Genomic DNA, 25475 nt, shown 5'->3' on the forward strand with positions numbered 1-25475 from the left:
GTGAAATATTCTTTATATGTGTTTGTGTGACTGCAATCAGTCTGTTCTGTTTTTTTTTTTTTAAGTTTTATTGAAGTATAGTTAATGTACAATGTTGTGATAATTTTTGCTGTACCACAAAGTGATTCAGTTAGTTACATGAAGTTTTTTTTTGTCTTTTTTAAGGCCGCACCTGCGGCACGTGGAGGTTCTCAGCCTAGGGGTCTAATCAGAGGTACAGCTGCCGGCCTACGCCACAGCCACAGCAATGCCAGATCCGAGCTGCATCTGCGACCTACACCACAGCTCACGGCAATGCTGGATCCTTAACCCACTGAGCAAGGCCAGAGATCGAACCTGCATCCTCATGATACTAGTCAGATTCGTTTCCACTGAGCCACGATGGGAACTCCCACATGAAATATTCTTGAAAACACTTTATAAATATGGGACATTCCAATTTGTATTTGAAACCAGGATTATTGGCTAAGAGTAAATGAAGCACCTGGAGGATTTTCTACTAGCCAAAATTAGGATGGAGCCTGTCAGGGAGGAGATAGTTTCCCCTCTAACTCTCTAAATTCTTGTGACTGGACTAATAAAAAAAACTGACACAGGACAGATTATTAGGAGAAAAAGAAACAATTTTAATTCTTCCACAGGAAGGTCTCATAGTAATGGGACCTAAGATTTGGCCAGAGCAATTAGTTACCTTTTATATTGTTAGACAAACAATTAATTTGAGAGAAATTCACAGAACAAAGAAATTTAGGTTTGGGTGCTTAATTAGGAAATGTAAGCAGAGTTTGGACTTGGGTAGTAAGTTAGTAAAGAAGTAACACAGTGGAGTTCCCATTGCAGCTCAGTGGATTAAGAACCTGACTAGTGTCATGAGGATGCAGGTTTGATCCCTGGCCTCACTCAGTGGGTTAAGGATCTGGTGTTGTCAAAAGCTGCCGATGTGGCTCAGACCTGGCATTGTGGAGTCTGTGGAGTAGGCTGGCAGCTGCAGCTCCAATTCTCCCCCAGCCTGGGAATTTCAATATGCTGCCAGTACAGGCCTAAAAAAAGAAAAGAAAGAAAGAAAGAAGTAACAGTTTGTTTAGATAGCCTTCTGACCTGAATTTCCTGTCTCTGGTGATAAAAATGTCTTTCTGCCTCCCATTACAGGGAGGGCACCTGTCACATGGGAGATTTATTTCCTGCTCTCAGGGAGACAAGTGAGTCAGGGAGTCCCTCTTGTATTGGCCATTTCTTAAGTAACTTTAATTCAAAATAGTCAGTAAACCATTGAGGCATTATTTTTGGGGTACCTTCCCTGAGGCCCAACAAGCCATATACAGAATGATAAGCAAAATATATAAAAATAGCAAACAGGAGTTCCTATTGTGGCTCAGTGGTAACAAACCTGACTAGTATCCATGAGGATATGGGTTCGATCCCTGGTCTTGCTCAGTGGGTCAAGGATCCTGCGTTGCTGTAGCTGTGATGTTCCACCCCTAGCCTGGGAACTTCCATATGCTGCGAGTGTGGTCCTAAAAACACAGAAAAAAAAAAATAGCAAACATTCATTGAGCATTCACTGTGTGACACGGTTCTAAGCATCTTATAAAGTCTTAATCCTATGAGATGGGTAGCTATTATTGTCCCCAGGAGGCAGAGGAGAAGGACATGTTCCATTGCCATAGAACTTAAGTGGAAAAGCCGGGAACGAGAGCCCTGGTGTTCTGGCTGCAGAGCCAGTACACATTGCTATTGTACTATTTTGCCTTCGGGGAATTGGACTCTCATACCTTTCCTGAGTATTCCTACCTCAGAGAGGGGAAGAGCTTTCCTATCTTCATAGGTGTTGCTTTCTAGCGGACACAAATCTTTTCCATCTTTTACTTGCTCCAGACCATCATGGAACAGTGCATATGTGTCCATTTTCTTCATGTAGGAATAATCATCTAGCTGTTCTTCAGTCCAGTGGGAATTTACATCCCTTGGGAAACCCCAGCCTTATATACCACTTCTCCACATCAGAGTTACCAGTGATAATTCTACACTGTGCTTGCAGTCCGCAGAATCAACTTTTCCCCTGAAAGAAACTAGAAAATCGTATTTTTCTGTCAACTTACATTTCTAGTCATCTTTCAGCTCTAGGCAGCTCCCTGAATGGTTCTGCTCTATTTTGGCTCTGATCACATCCTACAGGACAGAAATAGTAGATAGGACCAGTTAATCTCATGGTTTCTAATTTGTTGACAATATCTTGGCAGTAGAATGAGTTTCTAGCAGAGCCGGAAAACTCTGCCCCAGGTTCTGCCTACTGGGAAAATGTGGCACCATCCTGGAGAGGAGTATTGGGGGATGTATTCTTTAGAGTCAGCACCCCTTGTTCTCAAGCCTGAGGTTCTTGGTGGGGCAGTCGGTGCTATCTTTGTCTGATGTAGTAGGCATCTTTTGTTTGTGTTTTCTTAGTGTCCCTTCTTCTTTCAGCCCTTTACTTGAAGAACTTCTGCCTCTTCCTGACTCTGTGTGGCTCTGGTGGAACTGCCCATTCACAGTATCATATCTTCTTTGTCACAGGAGAGGGGTGTATGACTCACTCTAGACCCAGCACGTTCCTTGCCTAGGATATACAAAGTGAGGATGAAAGAAGAGCCTCTCTCCCCTTGGACTGCAAGCTGAAAAGATACGATTCCAGAGCTGTTGGAGGGTCATTTCCCTGTCCATGGGGTCAGAGAAAGAATTAGAGTTCTGACAACATTGTTTGTGTCCATGGATATAGATGGACCTGAAGCTGTTTGCATCCCTGTCCTTTCTAATCACATGAACCATAGATCCCCCTCTTCAGGTCGTTTGAGTGAATTTCTATTATTTGTCATTGAAAGCTCTATCCTCTAAAAATTTAAAATAAATACATATATTTACATTAAGGAAGTCGATAAGATCAGCCTTAGGTAGATGTATTAGTTGGAGTTCTCCAGAGAAACAGAACCACTATGTGTGTGTGTGTGGAGACAGAGAAACATTGATTTTAAGGAGTTGGCTCATGCAGTCGTGGAGGCTAGCAAGTCCAAAATCTGCAGGATGGACTGGCCAGGCTGGAGAAAAGGAAGAGCTGATGTAGTCCAAGTCCAGTTCCGTTGGGGGATTCCTTCTAGCTCTGGGGAGGTCAGACTTTTGTTCTATTCAGACTTATAGCTGACTGGGTGAGGCCCATCTACTTAATGGAGGACAACGTGCTTTACTCAAAGTCCACTGATTTAAATGTTAATCTCATCCCAAATCACCCTTGGTTTTCCCAAGTGCTGGGATACAGTTTCGATACCTGGCCCGACCCAGTGGGTTAACAATCTAGCATTGCTGATTCCTGACCTGGGAACTCCATACGAAGCAGGGCAGCCAAAAAAGGAAAAAAAAAAAAAATTACCCATGACAAAAGCACCCTCACAGAAATATCCAGAATATAATATTTGACTAGATAATCCAGGCATTCTAGAGAAAGGGAATTGACACATATAATTAACCATCACAATGGGTAAAATTTGCCTTCATCACCAAATTATTTCTGATTCCTTCTGTCATATCTTGGCCTCCTTTCTCTGGCATTGCCATACTGAATTCCACATGTCCTTATATTGTCCCTTGCTTGCTCAGTGTCATCAACCAAGGTAGTCTGTCCAAGTCTGCCTTCCTTCTCGTTTATCCTCATCAAAACTTGCAACTCCTCAGTGATTTTCTTCACACCTGGTATCCAAATGAAAACTAATTCTATAATTTCACTCCAAAGAATAATAGCTGATGATGACTTACTGTAGATCTCCTTGGGGAGGGGGAAGTGTTCTGCATTAAATATATATGTGCAGGTGGAGTTTAGGCAATGTGATAGGGTAGGAGTGGAGGTAATTTTGGACAAGGGAACTTTCTGGTTCCCTTTTAATCCTATTTTGTGAGTGGCTATCTAGTCCTCTGTAATTAAGCCCTAACTAACATTTGGTTCTTTTTTTTTTGTCTTTTGCCATTTCTTGGGCCGCTCCCGCAGCACATGGAGGTTCCCAGGCTAGGGATTTAATCGGAGCTGTAGCCACCAGCCTACGCCAGAGCCACAGCAACACAGGATCTGAGCCGTGTCTGCGACCTACACCACAGCTCATGGCCACGCCAGATGGTTAACCCACTAAGCAAGGGCAGGGATTGAACCCGCAACCTCATGGTTCCTAGTCGGATTTGTTAATCACTGCGCCACAACAGGAACTCCCTGGTTCTCTTCTTAATGCTTCCTTTAAAAAAAAAAAAAAAAAAAGGGCAAATACAAAGACACAAAAGTTTAAGATAGGATTTCTTCTTTAGGGAACTGGCAGTAGGTTTGGTATAGCTAGACCATAAGATGCTTGAGTAGAGTGGTAGAGGACAATACTGATAAAACTGGCTGGCGTGAGATCCTGAATAACTGAGAGTGTGTGCACAGGCGTCTGGACTTAATCCTGCTGGAGGAGGATCCCACTGAATTGCAAGCAGAGAGAAACAGGATCTGATTTGTGTTTTTGCAATATCACTCTGGTGTGAAGCTGTATAGGATGAATTGGGGTAGTGATGGAACCAAAGGGGGTTCACTTAAGGAGTCTCTTTGAGGCTTTGAGTGGTGCCTTCTGTTCTTGTGTTCATTTCTTCCTTTTCAAAGGCCTTAGTGGTTCAACCTACTTCTTTTTCCTTTGATACTTGCCATCATCTTCTCCGTCCACTGAAGTACACTTCACATAACTCCTCAAAAAGTGAGATATACTTGCACCTGCTTCCCATGTTCTTATAATTCACAGGGCTTTTTATTTATTTATTAAAAAAATTTTTTTTTCCAGCTGCACCCATGACATGTGGAAGTTCCCAGGCAAGGGACTGAATCCGAGCCACAGCTGCAACCTACACCACAGCTGCAGCAATGTTGGATCCACAACCAGGGATTGAATCTGCACTGTTGCAGAGACAATGCCAGATTCTTAATCCACTGTGCCACAGCGGGAACTCCTCACATGCCTTTTTAACTACTGAGATATAATTGACCTATAACATTATTTTAGTTTCAAGCATACAACATGATTTATGATAGTATATATTGCAAAATGATCACTGTAATAAGCCTAGTTAACATTCATCACCACACAGTTACAATTTTTTTCTCTTGTGATGAGCACTTTTAAGATCTACTCTCCTAGTGACTTTCAAATATACAATATAGTATTATTAATTGTATTCACCATCCTGTATACTACATCCCAGTAGTTTGTACCCAGGCCTTTCTGTTTTCTGTTTGTTTTTTTCAAATTTTATTGGAGTATAGTTGATTTACAATGTTGTGTTAGTTTCAGGTGTACATATACATATACAATATATGTGATTCAGTTACACATATATCTATTATTTTTTCAGATTCTTTCCCCATATAGGTTATTACAGAGTATTGAGTGGAGTTCCCTGTGCTATACAGTAGGTCTTGTTGGTTATCTCTTTTATATATAGTAGTGTGTCTATTTTAAACCCAAACTCCTAATTTATTCCTCCGGCAGGACTTTTTAATTTGAATAACTTTATTGCTTATTATTATTATTTTGTCTCTTTTTAGGCCTGAATATGGAGGATCCCAAGGCTAGGGGTTGAATCAGGGCTGTAGCCACCAGCCTACTCCACAGCCACAACAATGCCATATCTGAGCTGCGTCTGCAACCTACACCACAGCTCATGGCAACGCCGGATCCTTAACCCACTGAGAGAGGCCAGGGATCGAACCTTCGTCCTCATGGATACTAGTCAGATTCGTTTTCCCTGAGCCATGAGAGGAACTTCTGCTATATACTATTGTAATCAGATAAGAGATAACAAAAATCACAAACATAGGGGCATTGAAAATCTTATAAAGCTTTCTCAACTATGTCTTCATTTCTTGAGCAATGGCAATGGAATCCCTGATGGCCTTCAGCCCATCAGGCTCACTGGCAAGGAGAAGGCTGAGAGCCATCACATTCAACAGGACTAACCCCATGAACATGAAAAAGACAATGGACTTACATGAAAAGACAATGAATTACATCATGACTTTTAAAAATTAGTTTAGTTGGTTAAGAACTTTTGTTCAGGAGAGAAACATCCATTTCCTCAGGTGTATACTGAGATGTCCCCTTTCCTTCATAGATCATTTATCTTTTCCTCCAGCCCCATCCCCAAAGGTCCAGCTACGGCAAAGCTTCGTATAGATAGGGGTCAGCCAAAGTTCTTCTGTATCAGCACCTTGACTGGCACATGGTAACAAAGGCTCTTTGTTGCAGTGGGTTGGTGAGGTCGTTCAAGGTTGGGCTGGGAAAATATTGATCTTCAAAGTTTCTTCCTTGCAACTGGTGCATATTGCACCTTCCAAAACAGCTGTAGAATGGAGAGAGAAAGACAAGGTGATAGTCACAGTGGAGTAGCAAGCAGAAGAGGAAATCGAGGGTTCAAGAGGTTATTATAATTTGAGCATGAGAACTTTGGTGGTACTGCTGACATATTCTTTGTGGCATCAACAGGTTGTCTATCAGTGCACAAAGTTACTGTTCAAACTGGAATCATACCTTCCTTGGCAATATCACTAAGGTCCTACCAGAATCTCTTAGATGAGGGCTCTAGGGCTAAGATGTACATCCTACAGAGGCTTTTTTTGACTCAAACCAAGAAATGTATTGTCCATTAACAAACACCTCTCTGTTTTTTAACTTTGCTCTGGATAATTTAGGAACCCACTTAAGGGCCTGAAATATTAAAGGGCTTTCAGGTGAGAAGTACTTCTGTTAGTTATATATGACTTTGTCCATCCTTTCTTTGAGGACAATGATAAAAGGGCATCTTTTTTTTTGGTCTTTTTGTCTTTTCTAGGGCTGTACCCATGGCATATGGAGGTTCCCAGGCTAGGGGTCTAATCGGAGCTGTAGCTGCCGGCCTACACCAGAGCCACAGCAACGCGGGATCCAAGCTGTGTCTGTGACCTACACCACAGCTCATGGCAATGCCAGGTCCTTAACCCACTGAGCGAGGCCAGGGATCGAACCTGAAACCTCATAGTTCCTAGTCGGATTTGTTAACCACTGAACCATGATGGGAACTCCTCTTTTTTTTTTTTTTTCAAAACAGCTTTTGCTGCAGGACAGTTGATTTATAATGTTGTGTTAGTTTCAGGTGTACACGAAGTGATTCTGTTTTATATATATGTGTATTTTTTTTTTTTAATCCTGCATCCTCAGCATATAGAAGTTCCTGGGCCTACGACTGAATTGGAGCCACAGCTGTGACCTCTGCCTCAGCTGTGGCCATAGCAAATCCTGTAACTCACTGTGTCGAGCCAGGGATTGAACCATGCCATATGTATATATATATATTTTTTTTTTCAGATTCTTTTCCATTATAGGTTATTACAGTATATTGGACATAGTTTCTTGTGCTGGTCCTTATTGTTCATCTGTTTTATATATAGAAATATGTATATGTTAATCCTCAAATCCTAATTTATCATTTCCTCCCTTCCCCCTTTGATAACTGTAAGTTTGTTTTCTGTCTGTGAGTCTGTTTTATAAATAAGTTCATTTAAGATTCCACATATAAGTGATATCATGTGATATTTGTCTTTGTCTTACTTCACTTAGTTTGATAATTTCTAGGACCATCCGTGTTGCTGCAAATGACATTATTCCATTCTTTTGATGGCTGAGTAATATTCCATCACCCCCTATCTTCTTTATCCATTCCTCTTTCTCTCTCTTTTGTCTTTTTAGGGCTATAACCAAGGCATATGGAAGTTCCCAGGCTAGGGGTAGAATGAGAACTGTAGCTGCTGGCCTACACCACAGCCACAGCAACACGGCATCTGAGCCTTGTGTGCAGTCTACACAACAGCTCACCTCAATGCTGGATCCTTAACCTACCGAGCGAGGCCAGGGATCGAACCCATGTCTTCATGGATACTAGTCAGGATAGTGCTGAACCACAGTGTGTACTCCTCTCCCTTCCTCTCTTGATGGACATTTAGTTTGCTTCCATGCCTTGACAATTTGTAAATAGTGCTGCTGTGAACACAGGGGTGCACATTTTTATTTAAAAAAAATTGTTTTTTTTTTTTCTGGACAAGGCTCTTTACTTCTGCAGAAGGGCACGGGTGCTCAAAAAGCACGTGCAAATAAGAAAAGACCCTCCCTATTTATCCCTAACTCAGTTGATGAACCTGTCCCCTCCCCATTGATCAGGTCAGGGCGCACATTCTTTTCAGTTGGCTAATTTGAAACAAATTGTTACTGGGAGAAGAGGGAAAGGGGGGGGTCGCAGGAAGGCGGTCCTGCGAAACCAGAGCAAAATGGAGTAACCAAGATTTCCTTTGATAGAAAAGACATGTTACTTTCTGCAGTTACTAGTAGGAATCCCTACTGCTGAGTCACAATGGGAACACCCAACCTTTTTTTTTTAATCAAAAAGGTATATCACATCTTGAATTTTTACCAGTGTGGCTATCCTAAACCCTCTTTACTTATTTGGTTTATGTTCAGCTCCTTTAGTATCCTGGCTAAAGCCTTTATCAAAGATGTCACTTTTTTTTAATGTATTTATCTTTTCATGAATAAAAACATGATTTTAAGTACATACACTAACACCCATTAAAAAATGTAAAAAACTTTCTAAAATGCCTTTCATCTGTGTTTCTAAGGCTATGTCCTCACACACTGGACATTCTAATTCACGTAAGGCTTTTTCCTGCCTCCTACTGCATGAAGGTGGGGTTCTTTCTCTTCTTCCTTTTCCATAAAACTTAGGGAAGGGTCTCATTCGGATGTGGGGGAGGCATTTGGGGCCAAACGTTGTAAACTGCTGGATTCCTGGGGGTCGAGAGAAGTAGAGATAGAAAGGATTAAGCGCTAAGTGGCAGGTCTTATTAAAGCAAATGCCAGGGTCTAGAACAGGCCTCTGGATGGGACCCAGGAAAGAAAGCACCACATGCTCCCCCCACCCCCTTTCTGTCTTGCTCCCAGATGTGGGTTTTGAGAATGACAGGCATGGACTATAAGACATGTGGCAAAGACATTATGATCCAGGCCAGACAGTAAGTTCTAAAAGCTTACTGAACCCAGAAAAGCTTACTTCTTTGACCTGAGCTGTAGTGGTCCCTATGTCTGCTCCCTTTTTACAAACCATTATGCAAAGGCCAATAATGTTGCCTAAGACAGGTGTCTGTCTCACTAGGCTAACACTAGAGACAGTAAGGAGCTCATGGCGACTAAGGAGGAAGGATTTCATTGTGTAGTAACACTTGCCACCTCTTCTTTCTCAGTAATTGGGGATACTGACCAACACCAAAGACAAATACATAATTAACATTCATTAGAAACTTAGAACCATGAATTCCTGTCATGACTCAGAAGTGAATCTGACTAGCATCCATGAAGACACAGGTTCAATCCCTGGCCTCACTCAGTGGGTCAAGGATCCAGCGTGCCCACGGGTTGTGGTATAGGTCTCAGATGCCGCCCGGATCCCACATTGCTATGGCTGTGGTGTAGGCCAGGGGCCACAGCTCTGATTTTACCCCCAGCCTGGGAACCTCCACATGTCATGGGTGTGGCCCCAAAAAGACAAAAACAAACAAATGAAAAAACCTTAGGACCAAGTTCTACTTTTCCTTAAAATGTAGGAAGATACAAGGGAATGTTACTCTACCCAAACAACAAGAAGGAGCTGGATAATATACAGATTATAATATTTATCGAGCCCAGCAGAGAGGAGAGACAGCAAAGCAAACAAGGAAACTGGATTCCAAAGGGTGACAAGTGGAGATGGAGGCTCCCACAAAAGAAATCAGCTAAATTTTAATGAATTCTTAAAGGGAAAAGTGTAGACTAGTGCAACAGTCTGAAAGAGCTGGGGGTCTCAGACACAAGAGGAGTTTGTTCCCTGAGCTGCCACCAAGTAGCTCTCTAGAAGGATTTGGAGCAGGCAGGGGACAGAGAGAGCCTTTCAGGATGGCACAGGCCCCCTGGAGATGGCCAGGAGCGGCTGGCAGATAGGCATGAAGCCCTAGCCACTTTCCCAACCCATCTCTCAGACAAAGCCAAAGTCTTAAGCCACTGGGCAGCAAATTCTCTTACCTTAGGACCAAGAAAAACAGTCTACTGCTGCCACTGCATGTATCTTTTTTAATCAGAGTTTTCATCTTTTCCAGATAATGCTAAAAGGGCATCTTTTCCCCTCTAAGAAAAACTGAAAAGCCCTTTGCTCACTTAATCAGGTAACTAGCCTTAGGAAGGCAAATCTGCTAGGAACATTTTTTTTTCCCACTTTTTTTTTCATTCATTCAACATTTTGATCCCTTTTTGCTAGGGCTTATACTAGATGTCGGGTTTGCAAAGACTATAGCCTTAAGAAACAGCTTTGTAGGGAAATATATTTTTAAAAAAATCATAAAATATAGAAGCATGTTGCTTTAAGGGGGGCAGTTCAAAGAATGTGAGGTGAATGAATGTCCTTAAGTCTCTGGGGAAGACACAAAAGGTTTTCTCCAAGAGGCAACATTTAGGCAGAGGTGGAGTGAGGATTCCAAAGAGTAAAAAAGGTGTGAGAATGTGAGCCCACTTGGGAAACTACCTGCTCCCAGGTTTGTTGGAGTGTAAAGTGTTGAAAGGTGGGGAAGGGAGAGAGCAGTAGTGTGAGCTAAGACCAGACAGCTAGGATAAGAAGTTCATGCACTGTTCTGTATGTTTCCTAAGTTTTTATTTTATTCTAGTCTTGGGCCATTGATAGAGTTATGATAACCATCTACATTTGATTAAAGATAGCATTTAAATCTTCTTAAAGCAAATGCTCAGGTAATAAATTTTCAGAAACATCATCTCTCTCTGATTAAGTCTCTCTTGGCAGCAATGGTGCATTAATTTATAGAATTAATCATTCAGAGTCAAATGTACGTCTACCAAATGTAGGCAGTTCCTACAGTCCTCTCCCGTGGGCCATCCCAAGTCTAGGGTAGCAGAGTTTTTTAAGGCTGGGCGCACAGCTTTCGATAGTTGCGTTGTAAAATTTGACCTCTCCCTCCTCCGCAAAAAACTGGTTTATGGAGCAGTGGATGGGGATCGAAATGGGGAGCAGAGGGTTTTAGAGGCCAAGCATATGATTTTAGAGCTTCAGTCCTGAACTGAATCGTCTGTCACCAGAAAGTCTGGCTGAACCTGAAAGGTACCTCTCTCCCCTCACCTCATAGTTTTTCTTTAACCTTATGCCTCCTTTCCACCCTGACTTGTTTGTCCCCTAGGATCAAGCTTCCTGCTTTCTTCCTCCTCTCTCCCCGCTTCCTGGGGGTGCCATAGCTTGAGGCCCTGGTCTGCACGAGGCGCACTCCCCAAGGCTATTTGCTTTGCTAACAATTCCATCCTGTTTCTTAATCTCTCCGTCATTCCCGGCCAGCCAGCGAGTTCTTTCTCCCCCACAGCGTAGTACCTCCCGCTGCTAGTCAGGGCGGCTCCAGGAACCTCAAGCGGATGCGACCGCGAGCCGGTGCCACGTCTCGGCAGCCAGCAGGCCAGCGCCTGCGTGGGCTCCGGGGCGGGATGGGGCGGAGCGGCGCGAGGAGGCGGGACCTGCGTGTGAGAGGCACGGAAGCGGTCCAATGGGACTTGCGGGCGGCGGCGGCGGCGCGGTGCGCGCCGGGGGGCGGGGCCCGGCGGCGGTTGCTCGCTAGCCCGGGAGGCCGAGACCGCTGTCGTTGCCTCGGCTGTCCGCATCTCTGAGGCTGTCGTGTCGGCTACCCCTTGGCCCCCAAGCCCGGAGATCGTCCCACAGGCTCGTGTGAGCTCCCGAACTCGCCAGCCACTCGCTGTTTCCTGTGCCGACCGTGCCTCCTGCATCATGTGCGGTAAGGGGGCCGCGGGCGGGGGGTGTGTTGCGGGGCGGTGCTGGGGTGCGGTGCGGGCGCCGCTGAGGTTTGGTTGCGCTGGCGGGAACCGGAGTCGGGAGGGTGCGAAGCCTGGGTGTTGGGCAGGGGGCGTCCCGTGGTGACTGCGGGTGCTGGGGGCGGAGGCCGGCCTCTAAGAGCTGGCGGGGTGGTGGTGAACATAGAAAGGCACCTGAGAGGAGGGCGGGTCCTATAGGGAATCTGGGGGGCCAGAGAGGGCTTTGCACCGAGACACAAACCAGGAGGGAAGAGAAAGGTCTGTATTGGAAAAGGAGCGAGGGCTGAGGGAACTGAGGTGTGGAGGGGAGTGACTTCAGAGTCCACCAGGTGAGTGAGGCAACCTGTGGAACATCAGGTGAGGTCTCTTGAATTTTATTGATTGCATTCGTCCAGGATTTATCTTTTAAAAAATATTGTAGTTGCTTTCTTTCGGGCAGGCCCAGAAGAAATTCGAACCTTAGCTAAAGCTACGACAATGGCATTATGCACGATCTTACTTCCTGCCACCTACCCCCCCCCCCCCGCAGCGGCGCCCCCCCCCCCGCCCCCGGGGTCTCAACAGAAACCGTGGCTAATCAATATCTTGTGAATGGGTCCAGACGTGACCCTGGAGATATATCTTACATCATTTATCATTTACGTGTACCATCCTCTTGAAACACTTGTGAAAAATGTTGGTGAACATTTAGTGACTGTTTTACCTAGAACAGTTAATACATAAAGTTAGGCCCTTTTATTCCATTTTTTGAGACTTAGTCATTTTAATATCGCCTAAAAGTGCGAGTTAAAAGGAATTGTCAGAATTATATCTGGAATGACTGATATGCTCTAAAATTGGTATTTACTTAGCTATCATCAGTAAAAAAGAATTGAGTTCTTACCTTTCTTATTGAAATGTACAACTGACCTTACTCTGGAAGAAGGAACACTTTTTTTAAGGGTGGTATGACTGTAATAGAATTTGAAGCTTTCTGGGGGACTTATTCTTTGTAGCCTTTGTCAAGAGGAACTGAGCAGGAGTTATTTTGTACTCATTAGTGTATATTATTCCCGTGTTTTAACTTTGTGCTAATGTCAGCTTCTGAAATGAGGAGCAGGTTTAAATTTAGAGTAGATTAAAAAAAAAAGGCACAAAACAGAAACAACTATAAATAGCTTGTTGAAATTATTAGCTGTAGAGCTGACTTTAGATTCAGTTATTCTTTTGCTATGTCTAGGTAGTAGAATGGTTTTGCAAAAGCAGGTGATTTGGTTTTGATTACTGTGAGGTAATGAATTTGCAAACAGATTAATCCCTAGTGTGCTTTGTTTGATAATTAACTGTTCCTGAGTGATAAGGTGTGTGCCTAGTCAAGTACCTGACTCACTGGTTGTGGTCATTTCTTCATCTTGTTCCAGGAAAAAAGGTAGTCAAAGTACAGGTGTATAAAAGAGAGAAAAAAAAATTAGATTGGTTTAGAAAAAGTTCAGAGAAGGGTGAGGCTTTTAGGGTGGAGATTGGATATTGGGGTTTTCATAGAGTCAATATCCGCATTCCAGTGTTTTACTGCTGAGGAAACAGGTGATAATGAAGAACTAGTATTTGAGGCATTTCTAAGGTCCTGCTTTTAATTTTAACCTCTACCAGAGTTTTACATGATTCCAGGAATAGGGTCCATACTTTATTTCCTCTTTAATTTAAGTTCTGAAAGTTTACTGCTAAGAAGATAAGTTTGTCTTCATTTCCCTCCCCCATCTTAATTATTAAAATAAAATTTCTAGGCAGAGAAATTGAGTGGGAATGAGATTAGTTTGGAAAATTTAGAGGTTTACCTTCTAATTACCTGCTGCTTGTTCACATTTCCCTAAAAGATTATTCCCTTTCAACGTTGCAGAATGTTGAAGCGAAAGAATGAGGTCTAACAGTTCTTTTTTTTTTTTTTTTTTCGTCTTTTTGCTATTTCTTGGGCTGCTCCCGAGGCATATGGAGGTTCCAGGGCTAGGGGTCAAATCGGAGCTGTAGCCACCAGCCTACGCCAGAGCCGCAGCAACGCAGGATCCGAGCTGCGTCTGCAACCTACACCACAGCTCACGGCAACGCCGGATCCTTAACCCACTGAGTAAGGGCAGGGATCGAACCTGCAACCTCATGGTTCCTAGTCGGATTCGTTAACCACTGCGCCACGACCGTAACTCCCTAACAGTTCTTTTTGATATGCCTTTTCCAGTCAGAAATACTGATAAAACTGTTATGAAACTTACCAGATTGTTTCCGGATGTTAATAAGTGTTACTGAGAAGGAAGAAAAGAGATTTTATGGTCAAATAAATTTGAGAAGCAACAGAGTAAACAGTGTTGAACCAGCTTTTTTTTTTTTTTTTTTTAATGGCCAGTCTCAAGGCATATGGAAGTTTCCTGGCCAGGGATTGTATATGAGCCACAGCTGTGACCTACACGCAACTGCTGCAACACTGGATCCTTTAACCTCTGTGTCAGACCCAAGCCATTGCAGTCAGGTTCTTAACCCACTGTGCCACAGTGGGAACTCCTGAACTGGCTTTTTTTAAATTGCAGGACTTACTGGAACATTTAATGTGCTAATAAGCATTATGAATCTCCCAGAGAAAAATAGTGTGCCAATTTTCCGAATGTATTTTGTTATCTTCATATTCTTGGTTCTTTGGAATTCACTTTGCCCTTTTTAATTTGTTTTACCTTTGGCTTTGTGAAAGAGTCTCAGTTCACTCGAGCTATGCACAGCTTTTAACGGATTTTCTGTTTTTTAGAAATGTGGCGTTATAGCCTCCTGGTCTGATGGTATATACAAATGACACACTTGTAAATAAGATCATATTTAAAAGCAGTGAGAAAGCTGCAATTAAAAAATGTCCTGAAATGAATCCTTAAAATGTTTTTCTCTGATTATACCGTGTAATGACTTTGAGGCTAGTGAGGGATGCTGAGAATGGCTTCTAGGCTAGATCATAAAACTAATATTATTTACATATTCTTAGAAGTCATACTGGGTATAAAGTAGTTGTGAAAGAAAGTAATTGCTTAATGAACATTTCCTCAGATATGTCCCTGGAAAGAGAAGAGTTGATAGGTCCTGGTAATGAGCAGTGGAAGGTAGAAAGAGTTTTGTAATACATAAGTTTGGGAAATTCTGCTTTTGGAGATTCAGATAATTTTAGGAAGTTCTGCAAATAAACCTGTTAACTTTGTTTAATCCAATATTTCTTTTTTTCTTTTTTTTTTAATGGCTGCACCGAGGCATTTGGAAGTTCCTGGGCCAGGGATTGAATCTGAGTTGCATCTGCGATCTGTGCCACAGCCATGGCAACACCAGGATTCTTTAACTCTCTTGCATTGAGTGGGGAATCGAATCTGTACCTCCTCAGCACCCTGAGCTGCTGCAGTCGGATTCTTAACCCACTGCACCACAGTGGGAACTCAAATTCAGTATTTCTTAAACCTTTAATTATGGAGACTGTCTTTTACCTCATTTCTGTTTAGCACTGTATTTCTGAAATACAGTGTTCTCTTTGTATGGTTTGGGTTTTTTTTTTTTTTTTTGGCTACACCCATGGCACATGGAAATTCCCAGGCCAGGGATTGAATCCATATTATAGCCATGACCCAGGCCACAGCAGTGACAACACTGGGTCCTTAACTGATAGGCCACCAGGGAACTCCGATTTGGGAATTTTTTTTTTTTTTTTTGGCCTTTTTAGGGCCACCCCCGCATCATATGGAAGTTCCCAGGCTAGGGGTTGAATTGGAGCTGTAGCTGCCGGCCAGCCTACACCATAGCTCATGGCAATGCCAGATCCTTAACCCACTGAGCAAGGCCAGGGATCAAACCATGTCCTCATGAATACTAGTCAGGTTCATTAACCACTGAGCCACGATGGGAACTCCCAACTTGGGAAGTTTTGACTGTACATTTTAGGTACCTAGAAAGTGTTAGAGGATGTTTAAGGTGATCACTTTTTACTTGGCATTCTGCCCTTTGGAGAAATGACTTTACAAATAAGGGAATTTGCCTCCAAGGAATTACTGTATGATTGGAGGGAACAGTGAATATTATGCAAAAAGTGCGGGTGACAACATCCAACCTCTGTACATTGCCATGTTCTAGACTACAAATTGAATGAATAGAAATTGAGACTGGTTAGGTCAGAAGTATTCCAAGTGGTAGAATAGTACTCTTATACAGAGGAATGATGCCAGCTGGCAGAGAACTAGTGTACTGTGAGAGATACCACTGATGGTACCTTTTACCCAACAGGGAATGGAGTCAGAAATAAATTGAGAACTACTGCTAGTGGATTTGAAAAGAAAAGTGCCAGGAAAAGAGGCCAAAGAAGAGTGGTTAGAGGTGGCAAAGTTCCAGGGTGGTACATTGCCTTGGCCAGAGTCTGCAAGAGTAGGAGAAGGTCTTTCATATTTAAAATGCAGAGAAAAGTTCATAGCATTTGGCTATACAGAAATTATTAGAGAAATTGCATGTATGAAGGCAGAAGGATTTGAGTTTGTGTTGAGGATGAAAGCATGTATACCAGCATGAGGTCCCTGGCAGAGTTGAAAAGTTGAGTACCTGATGTGTAAGGTGTGAAACTAATGCTGGGTGTCCATCGATTGATTCATAGTGAGCCTTGTATCTAAATTGACTAAAAGTTGACCTATATCTTTGGATAATAAAAATGCAACCCAGTATTCTGTAGGATCCTCAGAATGTCTTAAAGTTAACAAAAAGTTCTGTATTTACAAAGATGAGGAATCATTTATCAAGAGTTACAAGTAGGAGAGGCTAGTTCAGGGAGTATTATGTGGAATATGTTTCTCTATTTCGAGTCTATAAGAAAGGATAAGAATATATATAGGATGTTATACTTTCATGATGAAGATGAAGGCTTCAAGTTTATGAAGTAAGAAACTACCAAAAATGAGAAAGAAGCTGGGAAGGGAATGGGATTTGAGAGTAGTCTAGATTCTAGATCTTAGAATAATATCTGGGGGAAGTTTGCAAAGCCATGGATTAGCAGAATTGGTCAGCAGTTGGGAGGGCCCCTATGAAAGTGACCTGAATGGATGGATGACCTAAAATGGATGGATTTCACTGTAGGGTGCTCAGGGACACAGAAGTTGAGTGTGTCAGGGGTCTGCAAGGGGCTGGTTTGTCAGGATGATGAAAAACTGTGGTCTGGGAGTTCCCGCTGGGGCACAGTGGGTTAAGAATCTGACTGCAACAGCTTGGGTCAGTGTGGAGGTGCGGGTTTGATCCTTGGTCCTGTTCAGTAGGTTAAAGGATTCGGCATTGCCGCTGCTGTGGCATAGGTCTTGGCTGTGGCTCACATTCAATCCCTGGCCCAGAAATTTCCGTTTGCCATGGGTTAAAAAACAAAAAAAACCCACCAACAAGAAAACAAAAAACTAAGGGCTGATGTGGTTGATCAGATAGGAGTGGAGCAAGTGGATATTTGAAGATTTGTGAACAAGAAGTGTATGCTTTTTCTCAGGAAAGATGATGACATAGGTAGACTGAGAGGAAGTGTATAATTAGAAATGTCAGGGTTAAACAGTGCTTTGAGTTGTAGGATGTTAAATATGCAAGAGAGAAGTATTACAGAGTTCCTTCCAGTGGCAACAAGTGTTTACAATAAAGTGGGGACACTTGAACCAGCATTTTGTAAATAGGAAAAAGATGTTGAACAATTAAAAGACACACAGATAATTGAAATTTCTCAAGTGTCACTCTGTAATTTTTTCTTTGTTTTTTTTAGGATTGTAGAAAATGTTCTCAAATATTTCATCTTTTAGATGAATCTTACCTATAGAATGTGCCTCCAGAGTTACAGTTTTGACTATATTTTATGGCAAATATCTAGTTGTTGTGTATAAGTTTAATTGTAGAATTGTTTATCATTACAAAGAGTTAGAAAAACCCCAATAATAGGTAAATATCTTGGTAAACTATGAGAAATCTATAATGGACTTTATTATTATTCAGCCACTAAATAGGCTAGGATAGATGTTTTGTACTAACATAGATCTCCAAAATCTTAAGAACAATATGTGTATCATTACATTTATGTGTTTTTTAAAAAAATCTAAAACTGTATATATATCTGAGTTAATACATGTAGACAAATTCATAGCTGAAGAATTGGGACAGTGTGTGTGGGATTAATGGTGGTTCTCTGTGGAGGTAGAAAGAGGAGATTCTTCATTATTCATTCTGTGGAATTTGTGTAATTTGAATCATTATGATAATTTGTAACTTGTGTTATAAGAAATAATTTTTAAATGAAACTTAAGTGGGATTATAAATGGCTTTTGTTTCAAAAAGTACAAAATTTAGAGAAGGAATTTGAGCACTAATGTTGATAAGTTTTAGTGTCTTGGGTCTCAAAATAAGGGAAAAAATATGTAAAAACAAAATTTCTTCCTGAAACTAATATAACATTGCAAGTCAACTATAGTTCAAAAAAAACAAAAAAAGTTTTTTATTCGTGTGACATAAATTCAACCAGGCATAGGAACTTTAATATTGATTAATCAGCTAAATTACGTCCAGTCTCATTTCAGTAAGGTTTATAGTCTTTGCCTACAACCAGGTTGCTTTCACCCAGGTGTGTCAAGTCTGTGATTTAGGCCCAGTCTGAATACCTTGTTAGGCAAGGAGCAAGGTGTTTGTAGGTACATTTCACTTTTTTTTTTTTTTTAAATGGCTGCACCTGCGGCATGTGGCAGTTCCTGGGTCAGGGGTCAAACCAGCGCCACAGCAGTGACCCAACCTGTTGCAGGACAACACTAGATCCTTAACCTTTGAGCCACAAGAGAACCCCTACAAGTGCTTTTGTTTTCTTTTTATGGCCGAACTGTAGCATATGGAAGATCCCAAGCTTGGGTTCGAGTTGGAGCTATTGCATCTACTACTAGCAACGCTGGATCGGTCACCCACTTAGTGAGGCCAGAGATCGAACCTATGTATCGGGTTCTTAACCTGCTGAGCCACAAAGGGAACTCCCTGTAAGTGCTTTTATGTCATTGAATATAAGTTGCGGTTTTCTTTTCTTTTTTTTCTTTTTCTTTTTTTTTTTTTTTTTGCTATACCTGTGGTATATGGAAGTTCCCAGGCCAGGGATTGAATCTGAGCCGCAGCTGTGACTTATGCCACACCTGCAGCAATGCCGGCTCCTTAATCCACTGCCCCAGGACAGGGATCAAACTGGCACTACCACAGAGATGAACTGGATCATTAACCCACTGCACCACCACAGGAACTCCAAAGTTGCCATTTTCTGAGACTGATACCTGTAGGCGCAGGCTCCGCTTCAGTTAGGGAGATAATTTATTCTAAGTATATTACACTAATAAGGGAATTTACACTTTGGAAATACAAGCTGATGTGGAAGTAGAAAATCTGTGCGCCACACAACTACCATGTGTGATATTGGCGCCATTACAGAAGAGTGGTGGAGAGTGTGAGTTTTATGCTTTTGTAGATACTTTAAGCAAAACGGTGAGGTTTTACTGTGAGGTTTGATAAGACAAATCGAAGACCTGAGGGTTACTACTCTAATAAGCATCATTTTGGGTTCTAAATGCCTCCCCTGTAAACATGCCTGCATGCCTGACTGGCAGGCTATTTGCGGTTATATTTTTCCAGCTACCCCGAGATTACAGATAACCCACTAATCCCAACAAGTGGGCCAACTGTGTTTTCAAGGGGCTGGTCTATAATATTGACAGATTCAGCCTCTTTATTTTTCATTTTCCTGACCAGAGAACTTAGGCTAATTCCCTTTCTTCCTTCTCCCAGTTCTCCTACTTTGATCTTAGAAAAATTCTCTGCATGTGTCATCCTTTATCCCTTTTAGTTCCTCCCTAGTTGTGTGAGGAGAAATACTGCTGCTGCTTCTTCCTCTCTTCCCCTTTTCTTTGTTCTAGTAATGAACAAACAAAAAAATGACAGTAATGATTACTGGTAATTGTAGTGCTTCTTCTCTCAAGGAAAGGGGAGGTCTTGAATTGGAACTCATATGTGGTGTTTCATTGAATCTGAAAGGCCACTTGTTGGAAAATGGACCATGAAGAAAAAAAATATGAATATCTTAAAATCAGTGCTGTCCGTATCTAAAGTCCTTGAAAGTATTTTGAGGATGCTTTCAGAATATCATAGCTCAGAATATGTATGAAATTTCTCTTGTGGTACAGTGGATAAAGGATCCAGCGTTGTCACTACAGCAACCTGAATTGGTTTTTGTGGCATGGGTTCAGTCCCTTACTTGGGAACTTCCATATGCCACAGTATGGCCAAAAAATTTAAAAAGCTTTTTTTTTGTTTTTTTTTGAAAAAAGAAAAGAAAATATTTTCATTTAAAAATAGAGCTCAGGAGTTCCCGTTGTGGCGCAGTGGTTAACGAAATCCGACTAGGAACCATGAGGTTGCGGTTCGATCCCTGCCCTTGCTCAGTGGGTTAACGATCCGGCGTTGCCATGAGCTGTGGTGTAGGTTGCAGACGCGGCTCTGATCCCGCGTTGCTGTGGCTCTGGTGTAGGCCGGCGGCTACAGCTGCTATTAGACCCCTGGGAACCTCCATATGCCTCGGGAGCGGCCCAAGAAATGGCAAAAAGACAAAAAAAAACAAAAAAACAAAAAAACAAAAATATAACTCAATATATTGGACATAAATGCCAAATTTGTTGATTGGCTAATTTTGAAAAATTAAATTTTAGTTGCCAAACTGCCAGTGATGGAAGGTAAGTGACCAGTCTTATAAACTTTGAAAAAGCGAAACATTTATTTTGGCGTATTTGGCTTCAGTCTGTTTTACTGATGAGACATTCCCTATAAAAAAGTTTCACTGCCTTTGAACAATTCGAAGTGAAGATTTCTGTCTTTTTTAAAGATGAACCCTAGCTGCATATTTTTCCCCATCTTAGACATAATTATGCAAATGGGGATTGTTGTCATAATTTGCCAGTTTTGATTCTCTAGTCAGAATTTTCTATTGAATGTTTGTCTGTTTGCAGGTATATTTGCTTACTTAAACTACCATGTTCCTCGCACAAGACGAGAAATCTTGGAGACCCTAATCAAAGGCCTTCAGAGACTGGAGTACAGAGGATATGATTCTGCTGGTATTTCCTTTATAAACAATATGAGTGTTGCATGATTCTTGAATCTAAATAGAAAGGCTTGTTTGTTTATTTTAATTACTGTATTGCTTCTCATAAGTATCTTCTTTTGCTAAGAACGTTGCTTATAAAAAACAAATCACCTGGGGCATTTTCATTATAGAAAAGAGTTTTTGAAGACCTTACTCTCTAAATTTTTTTTTTCTTTCCTGTAACTTTAATTTCTTTTTTATCCTTGGATTCCATACTTCTGGCCTGTGAACTTACCTAAGAATCTTATATTGTAAATAAATGACAAAGCAAATAAAAACAACTTTTTTTTCCAACTTTAGGTTCTACTCCAGGTCCTTCCCTTAACTGTATCAGGGGTTCCCCAGTTTCAATGAGTCCCTAGGAGGACTCAAGATATAGTACTCATGGCTGTGATTTATTATAACAAAAGAATACAAAGCCAGACAGCAGAGAGGAAAGGTGCATGGGGCAAAGTCTGGAGGAAACCAGGTATGAGCCTTAGAATTCTTTCCCTGTGGAGTCACACAGGATGTGCTTAATTCCCCCAGCGAGTTGGAGAACCTGTGTGAAATGCTGTATACTGGGGAAGCTCTTTAGTAACTCAGTGCCCAAGACTCTCACTGGGGGCTGGATATGGAGATCCCTTCTCCCTCGCATGTATCTCCAGGCTCCTAGAAGGCAAGCTAGTGTTCAGCATAAGCTACATTCTTTGTACCAACAGTTTAGGGACAGTAAGGCATTCTTAATCAGTTAAGGTGGTAGGAACCCTCCTAAAATCCAAGTTCACAGATGCCAGCTGAAGGCCAGCTTGGTAAGTGGACCTTTCTAGGAGAGCAGTCTTTGGCTGGCTCTGTTAACTCTGTACACTCAACATTGCTGGGTGTAATGGGCATTTATCTCCCATGACTTTCCCCAGTTAATAAAAGTCAATTCCTCAACTCCTTTGTTCTTGAAATTCTCCCTCCTTAGCTTTTCTGACAACACATCTTCTCATTCTCTTCCTAACATGCTGATTATTTTTTTTCTCTCTGCTTTGCAGGCTCCTCTTCTTCCACCTATTGCTTAATGTTCTTCAGGATACCTTCCTGGGCCCGCTTTTCTTCTTTTGTGTATTTGTGTGTGAGCTCTGACTTCATCAAACTCCTGTATGTTGGTGACTTACAGTACAGATGTATTGCCGGTGCTGCACCCCTGTATTTCCAACTGCCTCCTAGAACTTTCTCTCTGGACAAAACACTATTTCAACTTTGCATGTTCAGGGTTGAGCTGAATACACTCCAGGTCTCACCCCACTCTCCACTCTCTTCTTTCCGTGTTCCTTTTTATCAACAGCCATTCTGCAAGTCCTTTAACCCGGGAGGTATCCCAGGACAGCTCCTGGCTCCCGCTTTCTCATGTCACTTGGAGTCAGTTCTGCTTCTCATCTGTCTTTTCATGACCCTTGTGGAGCTCAGGCCCTCCTCATTTTGCTTTGCTGTAGCTGTAACTTCTGACACCTGGTTTCTTCTTGTTTCTCTCCTCCAGTCTTTGCTCTACAGTGTTTCCAAAGAGAGTTTTCTGAACTTTTTTGCCATCCAGTTTCTCTGATTGGAACTATTCATTACTTTTCCATCACCTTCAGGGTAACTTTTTCAGTTTTCTTAGGGACTCTAGTAGAGTTTCAGGAGATGTGTTCCCTGACATTCCCTCCTTATCCTGCTTTTGAGGTGGGTGCCCATCTGTGTTTCTCCATTGTTCTGCAGTTGCAGCCTGTGCTACTTTTATTGTGAACTAAATCCACACTGTATGTAATTATTTTTTCCTTGTCTGTCTTCCCAAGACTTTTGAGAAATTTGAGAACAGGCACTGAGTTTTCTTCCTTTTTGTCTCTGGCAGCTATCATGGTTCTTGACATATAATAGGTTTTTAGTAAATGTTGAATTGACAAGTGAATGAATGAATGAATTAATCATGAAATATATGTTTTTTTACATAGAGGTTTTGCCTTGTAGTGATTATCTAAGTAATAGCCAGTTTCTAAGTCTTGCTTTTCTGCCTCATTGATGATTTAGGTGTGGGAGTTGATGGAGGCAATGACAAAGATTGGGAAGCCAATGCCTGCAAAATCCAACTCATTAAGAAGAAGGGAAAAGTTAAGGCACTGGATGAAGAAGTTCACAGTAATGTACTTAGTTTGATTCTTGTCCCCCCTCCTCTTTTCTTCCTTCTCCCTTCTCTACAGAATTACTTTTCCTCCCATGTTTTGGGGCCCATTTTAAGAACAGTGATTCTTAAAATTGAAGGGAGGGAAGAAAAGCAGTTTTGTTACTGTCTGTACTGGTTTCAATGTACCTTAGTTTAACAAATGGTATTAACTAGGGAAAGAAACTAATTATGTGCATTGTGTTCAGAGCAAGCTCACTCCTCTAAAATGAAGTAGCCATCATTCCTGAGGAAGGACCTTTCATAAGACAAAAGGTGTGTTCAGTGGTGCTCCTGTTCTTGCCTTGCTTAATGTATAGTCAGTCTGGATGCTGTACTTTTTAGTAGGTTTGCTACTACATCTTCCCATGTTGTTCAAGGGTCAGCTGTACTTATTTAACAAGTTAAGTCAATAATCATTTGCATGTAAGATTAGCATGGGATAAAGCAGACACCCAAGTAACTGTGCTTTGAAAACTGTGATTATAAATACTCAGTCTACTGCGTATATGGCATCCTGTTTACTGGGCTGATGATAGTAGGTTCTGTAGGAGAGAACAAACGCATTGGCTTAAGATTCAGTGGGGAGCGAGTTCCTGCAAGTTGGAATGTGTAAGAAATGGCTGTAATTATATTTGGGCAGTGATGGTGAGAAGGGAGAACCTGCTGAGTAGAGCAGCTTGGGCAAAGGAAAGAATAGAGGAGGCCACGTGATGGGGTGGCAGGTAGTCCCTTCAGTCTACATTGTTGGTGGATGAGTGTGGTGGCTGGAAAGGCAGATTGTCGCAAGAATCACCATCTTTGAATGTCAACATATTGAAACATACCTCCTTCTGTAGGAAGGTGACTCCTTTCCCAGAATGGGTCACTTGCAGACATTGCTGGTGAATTTGTAACTGATCAATCACTCTAAAGAGCAGTCTGGTGATGTCTAAATGAGACATGCCTATTCTTTATGGCCAGGCACTTCCACTCTTGGGCATATACTTGAAAGAGACAAAATGACAAGGAGACATGACAGTAAGATTCTCTACAGTAAAGTTTGGAAGCAACCTAAATGTCCACCAGTAAGGAGATGGGAGAATAAGTTATATGTGGTAGTGAATGACCGGGTGTAGCTTTTGAAAAAAATGTATTGGATCTGGCTCTGCATGTGTGGACATGGATAATTTTGGGAACCTAATATTGAGTGAAAAAAGCAACCTGCATAAGGATATGTAAAGTATAGTATCATTCAAAAAACACAGGAATGCTCTTAATTTGCAGGTGTATTAGCATAATAGGAGTTTGAAGGCATAGATGGGAAAGCTCTTGTGAATCGTCTGGGCAGGAATGGGATGGCGCTGGGTAGGAAGGAGTCACCAATTGCATTTTTTTACCTTTTAGAGCTTAAAAAAGATCTAAAGCATAAATGGTTTAGACATTAACATTTGTTTACTCAGAGTGTGGGTGTTTGGAGGTTTGTGGTGTTTTCAGCAAGTTTCAGTGTTTAACCTCTTAAGCCAAAAGGGAGGAAAGGCCTCTCAGAGAGGGCTGTTAGATTGCTTATTGGTAGCTTCTGACTTGGGTAATACTAGCTAACATTCATTGATCACTTTCTGTGGCCCAGGCACCCTACTCAGTGCCTTCTGTATAATCCTCATGGTAACCCATGAAGTAGGTAAAATTGTCATCCTCTTTTTGCAAATGAGGAAATTGAAACTCAGAGGAACAGGTACTGTCATTAGATGGTATCAGCAGTAAAGGCAGTGAAGTTTGGGGCCAAAGGGAAGGCAAGAGGACTTTATCCTGAGGAATGACAGTAATTAAAGATTTTTTTTTGTTATATTTTGTATCTTTTTTTTTTTTTTTTGTCTTTTTGCTATTTCTTGGGCCGCTCCCGCGGCATATGGAGGTTCCCGGGCTAGGGGTCTAATCGGAGCTGTAGCCACCGGCCTATGCCAGAGCCACAGCAACGTGGGATCCGAGCTGCGTCTGCAACCTACACCACAGCTCACGGCAACGCCGGATCGTTAACCCACTGAGCAAGGGCAGGGACCGAACCCGCAACCTCATGGTTCCTAGTCAGATTTGTTAACCACTGCGCCACGACAGGAACTCCACATTTTGTACCATAAAGAAGTAAAGCACAGATGGTTATCTGTTAACCTTTGTTATCTCAGGGTGTATTTGAGTGGATTATTAAGTACTGGATTTGAGTGTTCAGCATTACCAGCAAATTTAAATATGTTTGAACTAC

At 41.9% G+C, this 25475-nt stretch overlaps 1 protein-coding gene and 1 long non-coding RNA gene across 4 annotated transcripts in view; one reads left to right on the forward strand and one right to left on the reverse strand.

Annotated features, from left to right (window-relative positions):
- Window positions 1-6051: 6051 nt before the first annotated feature.
- LOC125127988 (uncharacterized) lies at window positions 6052-11571 on the reverse strand. The gene is made up of 2 exons (XR_007135106.1): window positions 11464-11571; window positions 6052-6378 (listed from the first exon to the last, which is right to left on the reverse strand). It is a non-coding gene; the product is annotated as an uncharacterized LOC125127988 (long non-coding RNA).
- A 102-nt stretch (window positions 11572-11673) lies between these two features.
- Window positions 11674-25475, forward strand: part of GFPT1 (glutamine--fructose-6-phosphate transaminase 1) — a 56555-nt gene continuing 42753 nt past the window's right edge. For 2 of the 3 annotated variants that reach the window (XM_047781883.1, XM_047781881.1), the window contains exons 1-3: window positions 11674-11878; window positions 20939-21046; window positions 23107-23214. In XM_047781883.1, the coding sequence (XP_047637839.1) occupies window positions 11872-11878; window positions 20939-21046; window positions 23107-23214 (223 nt within the window). In that variant the 5' untranslated portion in view covers window positions 11674-11871. Of the gene's footprint in view, window positions 11879-20938; window positions 21047-23106; window positions 23215-23445; window positions 23513-25475 lie in introns of those variants that run through there. The other variant, XM_047781882.1, reaches the window with a different exon arrangement.

This window comes from Phacochoerus africanus, chromosome 5 (genome assembly GCF_016906955.1).
Source record: "Phacochoerus africanus isolate WHEZ1 chromosome 5, ROS_Pafr_v1, whole genome shotgun sequence".
NCBI classification, from domain to species: domain Eukaryota; kingdom Metazoa; phylum Chordata; class Mammalia; order Artiodactyla; family Suidae; genus Phacochoerus; species Phacochoerus africanus.